General features: G+C 41.8%; 3 protein-coding genes across 4 annotated transcripts; 1 reads left to right on the top strand and 2 right to left on the bottom strand.

Annotated features, from left to right (window-relative positions):
• The first annotated feature begins 508 nt into the window (after window positions 1–508).
• Window positions 509–3,850, top strand: LOC138960270 (piggyBac transposable element-derived protein 4-like). Of its 2 annotated transcripts, XM_070332094.1 has the most exons (3): window positions 509–646; window positions 1,442–1,513; window positions 1,797–3,850. In XM_070332094.1, exons 2-3 carry the CDS (start codon window positions 1,447–1,449, stop codon window positions 3,608–3,610), a joined length of 1,881 nt encoding a protein of 626 aa, XP_070188195.1. In that variant the 5' UTR covers window positions 509–646; window positions 1,442–1,446; the 3' UTR covers window positions 3,611–3,850. The 2 variants fall into 2 exon arrangements, with proteins under 2 accessions (XP_070188195.1, XP_070188194.1); XM_070332093.1 differs by lacking the exon at window positions 509–646 and having other exon boundaries at window positions 1,210–1,513.
• Window positions 3,851–3,897: 47 nt separating this feature from the next.
• Window positions 3,898–5,800, bottom strand: LOC138960277 (uncharacterized). The gene is made up of 4 exons (XM_070332100.1): window positions 5,537–5,800; window positions 4,810–4,900; window positions 4,303–4,434; window positions 3,898–4,016 (listed from the first exon to the last, which is right to left on the bottom strand). Exons 1-4 carry the CDS (start codon window positions 5,587–5,589, stop codon window positions 3,939–3,941), a joined length of 354 nt encoding a protein of 117 aa, XP_070188201.1. The 5' UTR covers window positions 5,590–5,800; the 3' UTR covers window positions 3,898–3,938.
• A 140-nt stretch (window positions 5,801–5,940) lies between these two features.
• Window positions 5,941–16,019, bottom strand: LOC138960276 (thioredoxin, mitochondrial-like). Its single transcript, XM_070332099.1, has 4 exons — window positions 15,978–16,019; window positions 10,073–10,341; window positions 9,451–9,574; window positions 5,941–6,563 (listed from the first exon to the last, which is right to left on the bottom strand). The coding sequence occupies exons 2-4, from the start codon at window positions 10,333–10,335 to the stop codon at window positions 6,453–6,455; spliced, it is 498 nt and encodes a 165-aa protein (XP_070188200.1). The 5' UTR covers window positions 10,336–10,341; window positions 15,978–16,019; the 3' UTR covers window positions 5,941–6,452.
• Window positions 16,020–16,028: the final 9 nt, after the last annotated feature.

The following is a 16,028-nucleotide window of genomic DNA, read 5'->3' as shown; positions in this document are numbered from 1 at the left end:
TGACCTGTTTGAAACATTTCCTGAATGCATGATTCTGAGCTGTATGAAAACTTCTGAGTGCATATGAACTTGAGTGAATATTAAATTTCGAGTTCCACAAAACGTATATGCCAATAAATTTTCATTTAACCTTTGCCGTGCTTCCTGGGTTCACCTATACCCAGAGACACACTAAAATCATTGTAACTCTGGAACCATTAAAGGTATCGTTTTGAAATTTTAAATATCTCTCACACACCTAATTTGCTCTCTGTCTGCAAATTTTTAGTGTGTACATGACAAAAGATTAAAACTTATTGATTATGCTAATTAACATACACACTAGCGATTGCGCGGGTTCATGCATACCCATACTTTTTAAAGAGTAGTAATTGTAAATATCCCTCTGCCGACGGCGCGGGTTCTGCTATACCCATACTTACCAAAGCGGCGGAACAGTGTTTATTCTTCTGCCGACTACGCGGGTTCAACCATACCCAGTAGGACTAGACAATGCCAGTTTTCTTGGAGGCGCTCTGGTACATCGACACCGGTGTCAGTACGGGCTCTTTTGCCTGACGCTTCCTGATTTTTGAACGCAGACAAGAAGTTTCACTGACGACTGACTTGAAGTTGAAACAAGCGGAGAACTACTGAGATGTACTTGGTAAGTTGTACTTTTTATGACAATCCACTAGAGAACTATTCACGTATTCATTATTCAAAGTAATCCTTGTGTGTGTGCAATCTGTGCACTGACTTGAAGTTGAAACAAGCGGAGAACTAGATCTACTTGGTAAGTTGTACTTTTTATGACAATCCACTAGAGAACTATTCACGTATTCATTATTCAAAGTAATCCTTGTGTGTGTGTGTGTGTGTGTGTGTGTGTGTGTGTGCAATCTGTGCGCTAATAATGGTCTTTATCAAGCGTGCGGGACAGTATAAACTAGGCTATAATATTCCCACCGGGAAGAAGAGTGGAGTCATTCATGGGATAGGTCGCAGTGTGTGATGCTTCTCGCGAAACAAGCGGTGCCCACCTTGAAGATAATCCCTCCTCAGTTTTACCCCAGGCCCATCTCCCGGGGTCATCTCTCTCACGTTCTTTCAGTTTCGCTATGTCTTTCACACACACACACACACACACACACACACACACACATACACACACACACACGCGCGAGCGCGCCCACAAACACACACACAGTTTTTGAAGAGAAAAAAAGCGAAAGTGCGTGCAAGCCGATCCAATCTCATACTGATTATAATAGTAACTACGTCATTTGATTATTTGCAAATGACCACGATACACCCCCCTCCCCCCTTTTTTTGTTTTTGTTTTTTTCCATTGTCAGTTTACGCCGCCCATGTAGTCACAAAACAACTATGCCTATATGTTTGGGTTTAGTTTTTCTCTCCAGGTTACTAACAAGTGGTATTGCGGTTGGCACTGTTACAGGTGAAATGGAGCGACCAAATATCTTTGACGCTCTTCGGACAGCCAACGGAGACGATTTTCATGTGGACTCGGGTAAGATGAGAATGTGTCTATATTTATGCATTTGGGGTATGCCTAGTGAGGGCCGTTACGGCAAATCTGGACAGATATTAGTAGTGTTATGTGTGCATTATATTATGCTTGGACGTGTGCGTGTGTGTGCATGCGTGCTCGTGTGCTTGCTTTTGTCTTATACTTGTGTGTATACAAGCAAGCAGATGACCATGTGTGTGTGTGTGCGTGCATGCGTGTGTGTGTGATGCATATATCTGACAAGTGTGAGGTGTTGCATTTTGGTAAACAATATTTGTTTCAGCGATGTTGACTGAGACAACACCAGTAGTCTCACATGATGCTGGACACCAGGAACCTCAAAGTGGAGATGATGAGACCAGCGACGAGGAGGGCCCTCTGCCACCAGAAGGTGACAGTTCCCCAGATCAATCTGAGGCTGAACTGATGGAAGGAGATGAGCAAGTGCCAGAAGCAAGTTCTGAGACTGCCAAAGATGGAACCGAGTGGTGTTCTGCACCAACTATTTCCAAGACGGCCAAAACGGCACCCAGAAATATTTTCAAGATGCCCCCCAGTAAGCTTCTGGGTTGTCAAAATGTAAATACCCCCAATGATGCTTTCAGTCTTTTTATAACCGATAAAATTGTATCAGATGTTGTAGAGTTCACCAACATTGAAGGTCGGCGTGTTCTGAAAGAGGCATGGGATCCCGTTGATAGAGAGGAATGCCAAGCTGTCATTGGGATTCTGCTTTTTCTGGGCGCTAGAAAACAGAACATGGTGTCGACAGAAAAGATCTGGGACTCTGTCAAAGGTTCTGGAATGGTTCGTGCATGTATGAGTCGCAGAAGATTCCAAAACTTCATGACCTACATGCGATTTGACGACAAATCGACCAGAAGTGCGAGGAGAGAGAAAGATCAATTTGCCCCATTCCGCGATATGTGGACTGATTTCATGAAGGCTCTGAGCAGTCACTACATCGCAGGCCCTCTGCTCACAGTTGATGAGCAGCTTGTGCCATTCCGGGGCAGGTGTGGTTTTCTCCAGTACCTGCCATCCAAACCTGACAGGTATGGAATGAAAGTGTTTTGGGTGGCTGACGCTGAAAACGCTTTTCCTTTGTATGGCATCCCATACCTGGGTCGACCACTTGGTCAAGACAGGCAGGTCAACCTGGGTCGCAACATTGCCACAGAGCTGGCCACCCCTTTCTTTAAGAGTGGTAGAAATGTCACATGTGACAACTACTTTACAGATTTGGAGCTAGCTGAGACCCTGTCCAAGAATGGCCTGACTGTGGTAGGTACTGTGAGAGGAAACAAACGGTTCTTGCCAAATTCCTTCAAAACAGGAAGGCATCTTGGGTTGTACGACAGTGAGTTTGCCTACAATGGAGCAACCACTGTCGTCAACTACCAGAGCAAACGCAGAAAGAGTGTCATTCTTCTCAGTACTATGCATGACACTGGCGTTGTGGATAGGACACCGGAAAACCAAAAGAAGAAACCGGAGATTGTGTTGTTCTACAACGCAACAAAGGGGGCAGTGGACACTGTTGACAAGATGGCGCACGCCTACACGGTGAAACGCAGAACAAAGCGATGGCCAATGGTCATGTTTTTCAACATCATTGACTTGGCAACTATTGCTGCTCGTTGCGTTTGGAGTGTCAGGTTTCCTGCCCATCCTCTGTCCAAAAAAGATGGGCGGTCAGATTTCATTGAAAACATCAGTGACCAGCTCATGTATCCCCTATTGAAACAGCGAATGACATCAGTGGCGATGCCTAGAAGTCTTCATGAGGCAGCTGAGAAGGCCATCAAGCATCTTGAGTGTGACGATTTGGTGAAGCGTCAGCGCAAAACATCATCCAAGAAAGCGCTGCTGCCACCAGCAGAGGATGCGGCCAAGTCTAAAAGGGCAGGATCAAAACGTCCAGCGTCCAGTCAAGATGCCAGCACATCCGGTTCTAAAATAAAGCGGTGCCTGTTCTGCAGCTGGAGACTGGATCGAAAGACAAAACATACGTGCTGTCAGTGTGATGAGTTCATCTGCCAAGATCACACCCACAAAGTCTGCCCAGTCTGCATCAAGGCAATGGCCACTTCCTAAACTGAAAGCCCAGAAAAAAGCAGAAGCCCAAAGGACAGTTTGACATTCCACTTGACTAACACCTGTATCACTTCATTTTGCACATTTCTGCAATGGTATGAGAGCTTCATATGGGCCAATGGCTTGTTACATTTCAAAAGAAAGGGTCAGTCGATTGGAAAGGCATTAGTAGAAAACACACACACACACACACACACACACACACACACACACACACACACACACACACACACACACACACACACACACACACACACACACACACACAAGATGAGAAAGTAAACAGATACATTTTGTTGTCAATTTGTAATTTTCATGTCCAATGTGACTAATTGCACAATTTGCATGTCTTTGGTGGCCCTCTCCATTTGGCCCCAACCAGTTCTTCCAGGCTGACGTGATAGCCCTGCAATAAAATATGACATTTCATTTTACTTCATTGAAGGTGAACAACCTTCATCTCTGAACCATTATAAGAAGTGTATCATCTTTAGTGTGTTAGTACAGACTTCACTTTTTCGTTTTCTAAATGATTGTAGGTTACTTCACTGTGTGTAAACTGATAGCCTGGCAACCTGGGTGTGTGTATGTTGGTGAGCTAACACATTGGTACTGAAAGTAAAAATAGAATGACAGAATTGTTGCAGGTAATGTGACGAAGGTGACAGCATTCACACTCCAACATATTTTACCTGGTCAACATACTGGCGGTCATAGGCCCCAGCTTGAGGAGGCCGGTCACCAAAACGGCGTCTCACCGCCTCCCGGATTTCCTCCGGATACACCAGGGTCCGGACCCCGCCTGTCTTCAATTTCCCAATGAACTGAAAGAGGAAAAAAGTGAAAGTAATGAAATTATCTGAAGAGACCATTATTGTTTGCTGTTGTACATTACTTCTATTTGTTGGTTATTTACAACACATGATTTTTGTGGGAACACATAAAACAATTATTGTGAAATCTCCTTTTGTGTTAAGCGTTTTTTTTCCTTCGCGTTATTTGAAAAAAACACGTAGGCAGGAAATATGTGCAAACACACGTATTGTGCGTATGTTGTGGGCGTATGTGTGGGTGCATTCCTTGTGTGTGTGTAACTTGCATGGTGTGTGTGTGCGTGTCTGTATGTGTTTGTGTGCGTGCATGCAGTGCGCTTCTGAATATTATAAGAACACGACAAAAGGTATAAAATATACACTTACCATCAAACTCCCCCACATCGATCTATAGACATCTTTTCGGCATGTCCCTGTGTGGAACAGGACATGCCGGAGACCGTTTGGCATTTCCAGGCTGAAAAGTAACCAGCAGCCAATGTCATTATGATGCCCTGGGATAACATGCATCAAATAGTCATGCATGTATATCTGCGCACACGCATTTACGCTGGCACGAACCCACCCACACATGCATGCGCGCACACACACACACGGCACACACACACACACACACACACACAAGAACGATCCTCCTGTGAACTTCTCATGAACACGTCTTTAGTACACTATTATGTGCATGCTTTCACATGTACACGCACATATATAACACAACAATATTCAAAAGCATGGACCTGTTCATGTGTATGTGCGCACAAAACAAAGTTAAATGCATACAAACAAGCTCTTATAAATGTCTCTACCACCATCCCACAATTATAACCCCTCTCCACCCACCCACCCCCCTCCCTCTAAAATCCCGTTTTTACCAAGTAGGGGCTATTTTGCAAGTCGGGGTCGGAATCTAACCTTGCACCGGGAAGAAAGCGTGGCGGGACTCGGAACACTTTTCTTGTTTGATGTCACAAAAATGTAGACGTCACAGACACGTCAACACAGATACAAGCCTTTTTCTTTAAGCTACATATAACTTTTGACACATTGACCTCAGCAATCTGATAAAATATGTTTTATTCACATATAAATGACTTACTTCATGTCTTCAAGTGCCAGCTCCAACTCGCGCTCACACCCGGATTCTGCCATCGCTGCAAGAAGTCGGTGAAGGGAGAAACTCGATCCACCCACTGAAGTAGCGCTGTGGGTTTCCCTGAACCCACACCGTCGTTAGAGGAATAAACAGTAAAAACACTCTTTGAAATGTATGGGTTCAGACAAACCCGCATCGTCGTTAGAGGAATAAACGGTAAAAACCCTCTTTCAAATGTATGGGTACAGACAAACCCGCATCGTCGGGAGTGTGTAGTCAAAAGCGGCATCCGGCAAAGGTTAAAGGTGTTTGGTTCTTTCTTCTTTTCTCTATTTGTTTGAATGATGAGTATGTTGAGATTGATGTAGCATGCATTTAACATTCATTCATGCAACCCTGAGAAAATATTTATGTAAATTTGAACATATTTATTGTTATGTTATCCATCATCCATATTCAGCATACATTCAGGGCTTTCAACACAAATAACTGATACACAAACACTCCCAAGTGTGGCCTGAAAAATACTGGATAACAGTTTTGGTACAGTGACGGGATCATCTCAGATGATCTGTTCAACCTGGTTTTCAGGGAAAATGAGGAAATCGCACTTAAATTAACTCTTGCCATCAAGACCGCAATGTGTTTCGATATACTGCCAGCAATAGATAATTATCATTCAAGACCTAACTTTTTAAATTTGTGCATGCTAAGCAATCACACAATCTGAATCAAATGATGCAGCAAGGGATGAAAGTGCTTGCACACGAAATAGAGCGTTTACATCTTTTAGTTTCTCAAGTAAGCACTCGCAAGCTTCACGTCGATTAGCAAAGCAAACAATAGGCACTTATAACATTATAACATTTACTTCAAAAAGCAGACAGAATTGATTGCACTACAACTACAAGGCGTAAGTTTACATAAGCCCTGCCACAAAGCTCTTAATTTCATCATCTTCCTTGAGCCCAATAAAAGATGTCAGAACTTTGCCATCTTTCACTCCATAAACTGTTGGTACTGACTGAACCTGAAACACACAGACAGAACATAATTAGCACCAACAAACTCAAAGTACATGTACCTAACTGTAGTTCATGCTTTAACTTTCACAGTTTAGTTTTTCAAAACAGGCTTTTATCTTTCAGCTAGTGTATAAGGCAACATTAATGCCGTGTATTAATACACTGGTTCATTTCCTGAATTTTACTTCGTGACTGACATAAGATTTTTGAAAGTGATACAATTTTTGCTCCCAATCCTATGGAAAAATTGTTGAGTGACTGAAGCTGGCTGTGGTTTAAGAACAAACATGCATTAAACAATGCAATGAAACGATTTGTGCTTCTCTCTCAGACATGTATTAGTCCCCCTCCTCATCCCCTGAGTAAGGCATACTAAATCTCTGCCTGTATCTGGTTACATAAACTAATAATAATAATAATATGAGAATTTATAACGCGCACATATCTCACCACAAGGCGCACTTGAAAAACTATGGTGCGCCAAATTGATATTACTATCGTTAACACTTTCGCGACGGGAGGTGACTATATTAGTAATAGCGCTGCAACGCCCACGGACGGGAAGTGACTATTTTAGTATTAGACATACAAGGTACACGACTCGTGATTGCTTCCCGGTTTTTGAAGCTTGCAGTAAATTGAGTTGTTTCCCTTGACACACTTGGTGTGCCCTTCCGCCATATGTAAAATTAGCCTGGTTTGTGCAGTTTTTTCGAGAAAAAAAATGAATCGAAGGCGAGCCTTGTCACGGGAGGAGATTCTCCGGATGTTGGATCTTGAGGACCCTGTAGATCATGATTCCGACGTGTTGTTTTCGCCTCAAGAAAGCGATAATAGCAGTGATATTGAGGAAGAAACAGTCCCGTTGTTGTTGCTGCTAGTATGAGTCGGCAAACTACACGTGTTAGGGTGGTACTGCATGAATCTTCGAATGTGTAGTTGCAAGGGGGGCGTGGCAGCACTGATAACAATGGATGGCTGGAGCCTAATCCTTTTGGAAATGTTCATTGGTGTACAGTTGGGACTTTGTTGTGAAAATGTGACATATTCAATATGAATTACCTAGACATCATTTGGTGAGTGTCACAGTTTTGTTTCATTTGAGTCAGGATGCTGTGAATGAATGCGGGATTTGCTTGTTTTTTTCTTTGTACTGTCTCCTTATTTCTGTGTAGAATTTTAACAATATTTCAGCTAATTCATAGGTTTTACACCTTGTTTGGTTATAAAATTATTTATAATACTTTCTGTTAAAAAATAACTTTTAAAAAAGCAGTGGAAAAGAAAACACACACAAAAAAACGTTAAAAAACACAAATTATCCCCCTTTCACCCCCCCTTTGCTAAAACAAATCGCGTGACAAACTTATAAATAGCACGACTGAACTGGGCATCCATTTTTTAATTAGTACACAAAATTTGGTGGTGATTGGACTTAATTCAAGCTTGCTAGACAGATTTCTTTACAGTTACTGTTTTTTGGGAAGTTTCTTGGTGGCAAGCTTGGGCAGGCAGGACGTTAACGCCGTGGCAATGCTAGTCACAATAGTGTTAACAGTTATAAAGGGTTTTGAAACTATCGTTAACTGTTATATAGAGTTTCGAAACTATCGTTATCTGTTAAATAGAGTTTCGAAACTATCATTAACTGTTATTTAGAGTTATATCAATAGAGCGTTTGTGCGCGCTATTGCTAAAACTATGAATAACAGATAACGAGGGTTTCGCAAAACGGCGGCATGGTGCGCGCAAGTGATATTACTATCGTTAACTGTTATAGAGTTTCTAAAAATAGCGAAGGCGTGGTCGGATGTTTCGATGCCGGCAAAATGGCTGCTGAACGGTTCGAGCGAATTTGCACTAAATTACTACAACATTTAGTAGATCATATTCAACTAACTGTCGTCTGATAAGTCCATCATTTCGCTGCGTTACAGCTAGCACGCTTCCTGTTTTCACAGAAATATTGGTCAGTGTCAGCTTGACCCGTTCTAGCTACCGCGCTGTGTGCGGGTCAGTTCAGTGTACACATACATATACGGCTGGCATGCATGCAGTGGGCAACGGTCAGTGTCAGGTTGACCCGTCCAGTACCCAAAACACGATGCGAAAGCATGCAGTGTTATCCAAAACGTGTCGTAGGGGATGTCACTCGGGAAACACGTTGTTTTGTGTTTGTTTGGAAAAAACCCCACTGTCATGGTCTTTTCCGCGAATATTCAGTAGGCCTACCGTCTTCAAACCGCACACGTGGAAACGGTACGGCCGAAAGTACAAATGATATGATAAAGCCAATATTAAACAAACTCAACAATGATTTGAGAAGACGACAACAGAAGAACGGTCAATAACTAATGTTGTAGTTTTTTTTAAATTGTGTTTCTAGTTAAAATGTACATTTCGTAGCAAAAAGACAGTTTTGCAATGGCATTTCAGGGTTTTCCCATTTGGGAACGATACCGACACGCTTTTGATAAAACTATCGTTAGCTGTTATATAGAGTTTCTGAAACTCTATATAACAGATAACGATAGTTTCGAAACTCTACATAACAGTTAACGATAGTTTTAAAACTCTGTATAACAGATAACGATAGTTTAAAAACCCTATATAACAGTTAACGATAGTAATATCAATTTGGCGCACCATAAAAAACTGTCAAAGATTACTTTCACTTTCTTTGAACGTAAGGAAATAATACTGTTAAGGTTAGCGTATCCAACATGATTAAATTCCATTTAAATAATGAAGCCAGCCATTCTTGTACATGCTGTTGCAACAACAGTGCACACATACCAAAAATAGAACAAAATGGCAAAACAAATCCTCGTAAGTATTTCATCAGATCTAAAGATAGGTTATTCCTACGGTAAGCTACTCCAGTATACTCACATTGTATCGCATGGCAAGTTCCACATTCTCGTCAATGTCCACCTTGGCCATGATGACTTTGCCTTTTTGCCCTGCAATTATTGTTTCCAATCTTGGACCCAGCAATTTACAGGGCCCACACCACCTGAGGAGCAAAATCTTAAACAGTCACTATCTTCACATTAATTTACACACACACACAAACCTGTAAATTGTGAAATGTGTGAATGCAAGCAAACTTTAGGTCACACTGAAGCAGTTTTGTTTTGTAATTAACCGTTTCATCCTTCTTTTGTATAAAATGCCTTTCTGCAGTGCAAATTTATACCTGGATGTTCTTTATGTTCACAGGATTAGCTACATACATCTTCTGTGAATGAGACAACAATCATGGGTTTCTGACATTTCAATTGAAAATCAAAAATACTGAGGAATGCTGAAACTTAAACCTACTTTTTAGTGCTGTTCTTGACTGACAACATAACACAAAACCCTTGCAGCTGGGGCATTGGAAATGGAATAACACAAAATTGTAAATTTTGATAAAAATGTCATGTTCCATTCAACGTCATCTCGAAAACATGAATTCAACAGGAAAATAAATCTGTACACACGCTTCAACATCATTTAACATCCAACTCACGTCGCATGAAAGTCCACAACAACTGGCTTTGCCGATCCTATCACCCTCTTCTCAAAGTCCTCTTCATCCTGGATGTTGAGAATCTCTGGTTGTTTGTCATAATTGTCAGAGGACATGCTTCTGCTGCCGGTAAGACGTGCAGCAAGATTCTGGTTAATGACAGCCTGCCGAGGTAGACGCAAAGCAGAGTTCAGGGCGGGCACCAGGTGGGAACCACTGCGAAGAAGTGGAGACAATCTTCTGAATAACAGTCTGTAAGCCATTGTGCTCTGCACAGCATGAAACAGAACAGAAGACAGGTTAACCATTATTCAAGTACATTTTAATTTGAATCAATTTCGTTTTCTGCACAGCATGAAACAGAATAAAAACAGTAGATATTTCATCTGTACAGGCCTTATTGTGTCCAAGCCGGAACAAACCTAAGCTCCGCCCATTTCGCTATCGCTCAGAGCTGGATCATTGATTAAACAAATTAATTAATTTTGAGAGAAAATTAGGAGCAATCTGTAACTTTTGTTGACGCCAAAATATTGCTTTTGCATTGCTTCAGCTCAAGCATTGTCAACAAGCAAGGTGGCACGGACGTTGATGTTAGAGTCCGGATTGGCAAAGCAAGAGAAGCTTTCCTTCAACTGAAGAATGTATGGGCATCAGCAGACCTGAGCATCAACACCAAGCTCAGGATTTTCAACACCACGGTGAAGTCAGTCTTGCTGTATGGAGCCGAAACCTGGAGAACTACAGTTGCCATCACAAGAAAAATCCAGACCTTCATTAACACCTGCCTCAGAAGAATCCTCCGAATTCGCTGGCCTGACACCATCAGCAACAAAGACCTTTGGCAGCGAACAAAACAGTTATCCGTAGAACAGGACATTCTGCAAAGACGCTTCCGGTGGATCGGCCACACACTCCGCAAGACAACAACCACCATCACGCGACAGGCCCTCACATGGAACAAAAGGAGACGAGGCCGGCCGAGAAACACCTGGCGTCCTGACTTGGAGGCAGAGGTGAAACACATCGGCTACACCTGGAGACAACTAGAGAGATTGGCCCAGGATCGGAGTGCCTGGCGAGCTCTTGTTGGCGGCCTATGCCCCGGACGGGGTCAAAGGCATAAATGAATGAAATGATTGCTTCAGCTCCCCATTAGGAATTGGTTAGTCTGTATCAAGCATAATAACAAACATGCACCAAAATCGAAATTTTTTGACACATTTTTTCAATTATTGCGATATCTATTCATTGAAGCATCTAGTTGCATACTTGTGGAAATACCCAATGCATTTGTGAACGTTACCAGACAGAGCTGGAACACTAAACTGCCTCAGAGCTTTTTAAGGATGGAACGTCTCCCACACCATGTTGTTAACTTTCTGAGCTTGTTTTTAATCCAAACATAACATATCTGTATGTTTTTGGAATCAGAAAATGATAAAGAATATGATGTAATCATTTTTGGATCGATTACAAAAGTTTACTTTTAATTAGAATTCTCAGCATTTTAGTGACCAAACTCAATAATGAATTTTGAAGCTTCCAAGCTGAAATGCAAGCCTATATTACGGGCTTCGTTGAAGACTGCTTGATCAAAATTTCAATTAATACGATTGAAAAATGAGAGTGTGACAGCGCCACCTCAACTTTCACAAAAGCCAGATATGACATCATCAAAAACATACATTTATCAAAACATATCTGGGGATATCATTTGCAGGAACTCTCATGTAAAGTGTCATCAAGATTGGTCCAGTAGTTTTTTTTTCTGAATTGATTTACACAAACAACCACCCTCATCGATTCCCCGTCAATATTAAAACATTTAGTCGAAACTTGACTAAATGTAAAAAGAACAACAGGTTTGGTATTATCATTAATCCTATTTAAATCCACAACAGCCACCCAGATTACAGTAAATCTACCTCCAAGCCAAGCCAACTACTTGTTATTATCATTGTCTATTCTATTCAATCCAAACTGCTGCAAAATGTCTGTGAACATTGTGAGGCAATTTTATTTTCAAATATTCATTCAAATTATCAAAAGGAGAAGCTCATCACCAAAAAACCCCAACTCTTTGCCGTTTTCTGCATACATTTACACCATCTATGTCATTAAAATCACTGCCCTGGATTCATACATGTACACACAATATCACCATATATATGTCACTGTGGAAATGAAAATCCAGTGAGATTCCGAATCGCACCATTGGCGATTGGAATTCCAGTTTGCATGAGGGCAAACTAGAATTCTCATCTCCACTGGATATTTGTTAGTGAAGATTGGAATTCCAGTTTGCCCTTGTGCAAATGGGAATCCAATTTCAGTGGAGATGGGAATTCCAGTTTTCACTAGGAGCAATAGGAATTGGGGGAAATAATGTGTTCAAAGGTTTATAATTGTTGTTAAAACCATTTCATCTTGAGTCATTCATGACTTTAAGGCTTACTCATTGCAGGTATTGAAATGCAAAAATAAAAATAAATATTATTGAATTGATAAAATCGAACAACACGAGTAATTGTGCACAATAAGTTTTTTTATCAATATCATTAAATCATATCACAAAGTTAAAAGTTTATATAAGATGAAGCATGAGATAAAGAGAGAGAGAGAGCACGTGTTGAAATATCTCATCGAGCAGGTTGTGTCCGGGGTGTACCTGAATATAGCCACCAAATTTGAAACAGATCCATCGAGAACCTTGGGCGTGCATCGCGGACACACACACACACACACAGACACAAGTCGTATATATATATATACTAGATGAATACCCGCTTCGCCGGGAAGAAGTAGAGCCGAATACCAGGCTGCGCCTGGGACCCGGCTTTGCCGGGTGTACGCCGGCTTTGCCGGCGCACCACACGGAGGAAGGGAGACAAACGCGGCTGAAAACACTGGAGAAGATAAGGAAGAGTTACTGGGAATGGATCGAGAGAAAAACCAAAATCGCTTCAGCGCTGCGCGCGAAAAACCAAAATCGGTTCAGCGCTGCGCGCTGAGAGCACGTGTTGAAATATCTCATCGATGAGGTTGTGTCCGGGGTCTCTGTGAATAAGCCCACCAAATTTGAAGCAGATCCATCGAGAACTTTGGCCGTGCATCGCGAAGACACAGACAGACACACAGACACACAGACACTAGTCGTATATATATATTTTGATGGCTTGTGTGTGTCTGTCTGTCTGTCTCTCTTCGCGATGCACGGCCAAAGTTCTCGATGGATCTGCTTCAAATTTGGTGGGCATATTCAGGTAGACCCCGGACACCATCTGGTCGATGAACATTTTCAACCCGTGCTCTCAGCGCGCAGCGCTGAACCGATTTTGGTTTTTCTGTAGATCCATTTCCAGTAACTCTTCCTTATCTTCTCCAGTGTTTTGCGCGTTTATCTCCCTTCCTTCGTGTGGCGTCAATCGCGGGTACCTGGCAAACGGTGCGCAACTCACGGTTCGCCGGGTATTCGGCTCTACTTCTTCTCGGCGAAGCCGGGTATTCTTACTCCGTCTCGCGATCATCCCGGCGAAGCAAGTACCCGGCGAAGCGGGTAATCATCTAGTATTATATACACTTCTTATTGTTATATATGGTGAATTCAAGATACATGCATTTAAAATAAACAGACATGTATGCACAAACTGACCAGTTTCACCAAGAAGAAAATAGCCCTTCACGGCTTCAGGCTTCATCTGAACTGATCCACCCTATTATTTTCTTACAATAACTTAACAGACTTGTTTCACACAGTCTATATCATCAGCTTTGTATACATCATATCACATTTCACTCTCTATCATTTCATGTCCTGGTTACTTCAAACATTGTGCGCTTTATCATGAAGCATATTTTTAAAGCTATTACTATTAGAAACACGAAAATACCCAGCATGCCTAATCAAGCGCCATTAATAGTCAGAATGTTGACCCTGGGCATCTAAAAGACAGGAAAAAAAGGGAAAAAAAGAAGAAAAAAAAACTGTATGGTGAATGGCACTTGAGATTTTTAGTGTAAACTCACGCTATGTTTATTATACAAGCTTCAGTATTTTTGGAGAAAAAACTTCAATGAGCAGCTGAAGTTCATATCAAATATTGAAACAATCTTTTTTGCAAGACGAAGCCAAGGCCTTGTAAGTGTAACAAGCAAAACGAGGGAGCAGCACTGTGAAAGTCAGTGCCCAGCTGGAGATGTGATGACAAGTCACAGAATGACAATTCATTGACATGACAGCTCGTTATAAATATATATATATATATATATAAATAAATATGTATAGGCCTATTATATATGAGCCACATGTGCCGGAAATCACCTGACTGCTGTGTCATTATTGGAGGTACAGGGAAGGGGGTGTTTGTTGAATATGATGGGGATATGAATGGCCTTTCAATTCATATAACTGGTTTTAAAATAAAAGTCCTCATCATAAAGTTCAGCACTTAAAGTAACATATCTGTCTAGGTTTTTTTTATGACGAGTAGTGTAGCAGTAAAGTATAGTCACCGTCTAAATAGAAAAGTGCTGGCTGTGTGAAGAGCTTGTAATGGTGCTGTTGACTGCATATATATGTTCTGCGCGAACTTAGAATCCGGTTTCATTCTAGAATGGACCGGGTCCAGGTTGGAATTCTAACCCTGCGCAAGTACAGGGGTGCCATTCTAGAATGAAACCCTTGAATAAAGGGGGCCGTAATGTTTGTAGGTAAGACAGAGTTGTCTTCCCTTGAATTATCTCCACCTGCACCTTCCCTTTGATAAAATGGGGCTGATTTGTCTACCCCTGAAAAAAATCCTTTGGCGATCTTGCGATGTCATGTCATGTCAAGAAAGTTGACACTCCTGAGTACGCAATAAACAAAGGCAGACCATAGCAAGGGGGACTACCAGGGCGGTATTGTTTGCAGGGCAGTTGTTTTTGTGACGAGAGCCGGTTGCGGCCGCTTGCAATGTCAGCGCTGTCTCCCTCTCGGAAATGTCCGGTTTTTTGACAATTTTTTTGACAGACAGACAGACAGACGGTCAGACCGACTAACCGACAGACAGACCAACAGAAGGACAGAGTGAGTTATAGAGCTGTTGTCACAGGTTTAAAAAAAAGTTGACATTATATCTTCACAATTCAGAAGACCAACTTCATGTATATGAATAAGATTAAAAGTTACAAGCGAGATCGGCAAAACACTGTCAGTCCGGAAATTTCCGTTCGTAGCGATCAGTGCTGAGTGTCTCTCAAAATCGTAATCACTTTCAGAACATCACAATCCCAATTCACGATGTCTTTGAGTAAAGTGTAAAAAACCCGAGAAAAAACCCCAACCAAACACACAAAAAACAAAAACAAACAGAAAATCCACATTTGTGGCTTTGGTTGTGTGATAGTCTAACTGAAATGACTATTCCAACTTGGACCCAAATTCCAACCTTGCGCACGGCCGATTCTAGAATGGACCAGCAACAAGGGTTTCATTCTAGAATGGCACCCCTGTACTTGCGCAGGGTTAGAATTCCAACCTGGACCCGGTCCATTCTAGAATGAAACCGGATTCTAAGTTCGCGCAGAACATATACAATCTACCCTTACACAAAGGCGTTCTATCTCAAAGAGACCGAACACAAACACTGCCTGTTATTTTTAGGTCTGTATCTTGAGTGTGCAATATGATGTAACCGAGAAAGGCCATTGACATTGTTACTTGTTTGTATTGTCCGTGTCAGGGACAGCATGGGAATGAAGACCGCAGAAATCCTTCAGCTCATAAGTATTAAGGCTAACCCGGTTTGTTTCAAGGGTACGCCTCAATTTGTACGTGTGCAGTTATATAATCATATCAAAGACACGGCAACTAAAAAATGCATGTAAAATTCGTTGTAAATCAAACAACCTTCGCTCTTACCACTCGAGTCCAACTCGACGAAAACACTGCAATGAGGTAAACGTCACAAGC

This window comes from Littorina saxatilis, linkage group LG2, assembly GCF_037325665.1.
Source record: "Littorina saxatilis isolate snail1 linkage group LG2, US_GU_Lsax_2.0, whole genome shotgun sequence".
NCBI classification, from domain to species: Eukaryota; Metazoa; Mollusca; class Gastropoda; order Littorinimorpha; family Littorinidae; genus Littorina; species Littorina saxatilis.
Note: the sequence above shows the minus strand (reverse complement) of the source record. Positions and strands in the feature narration are given on the sequence as shown.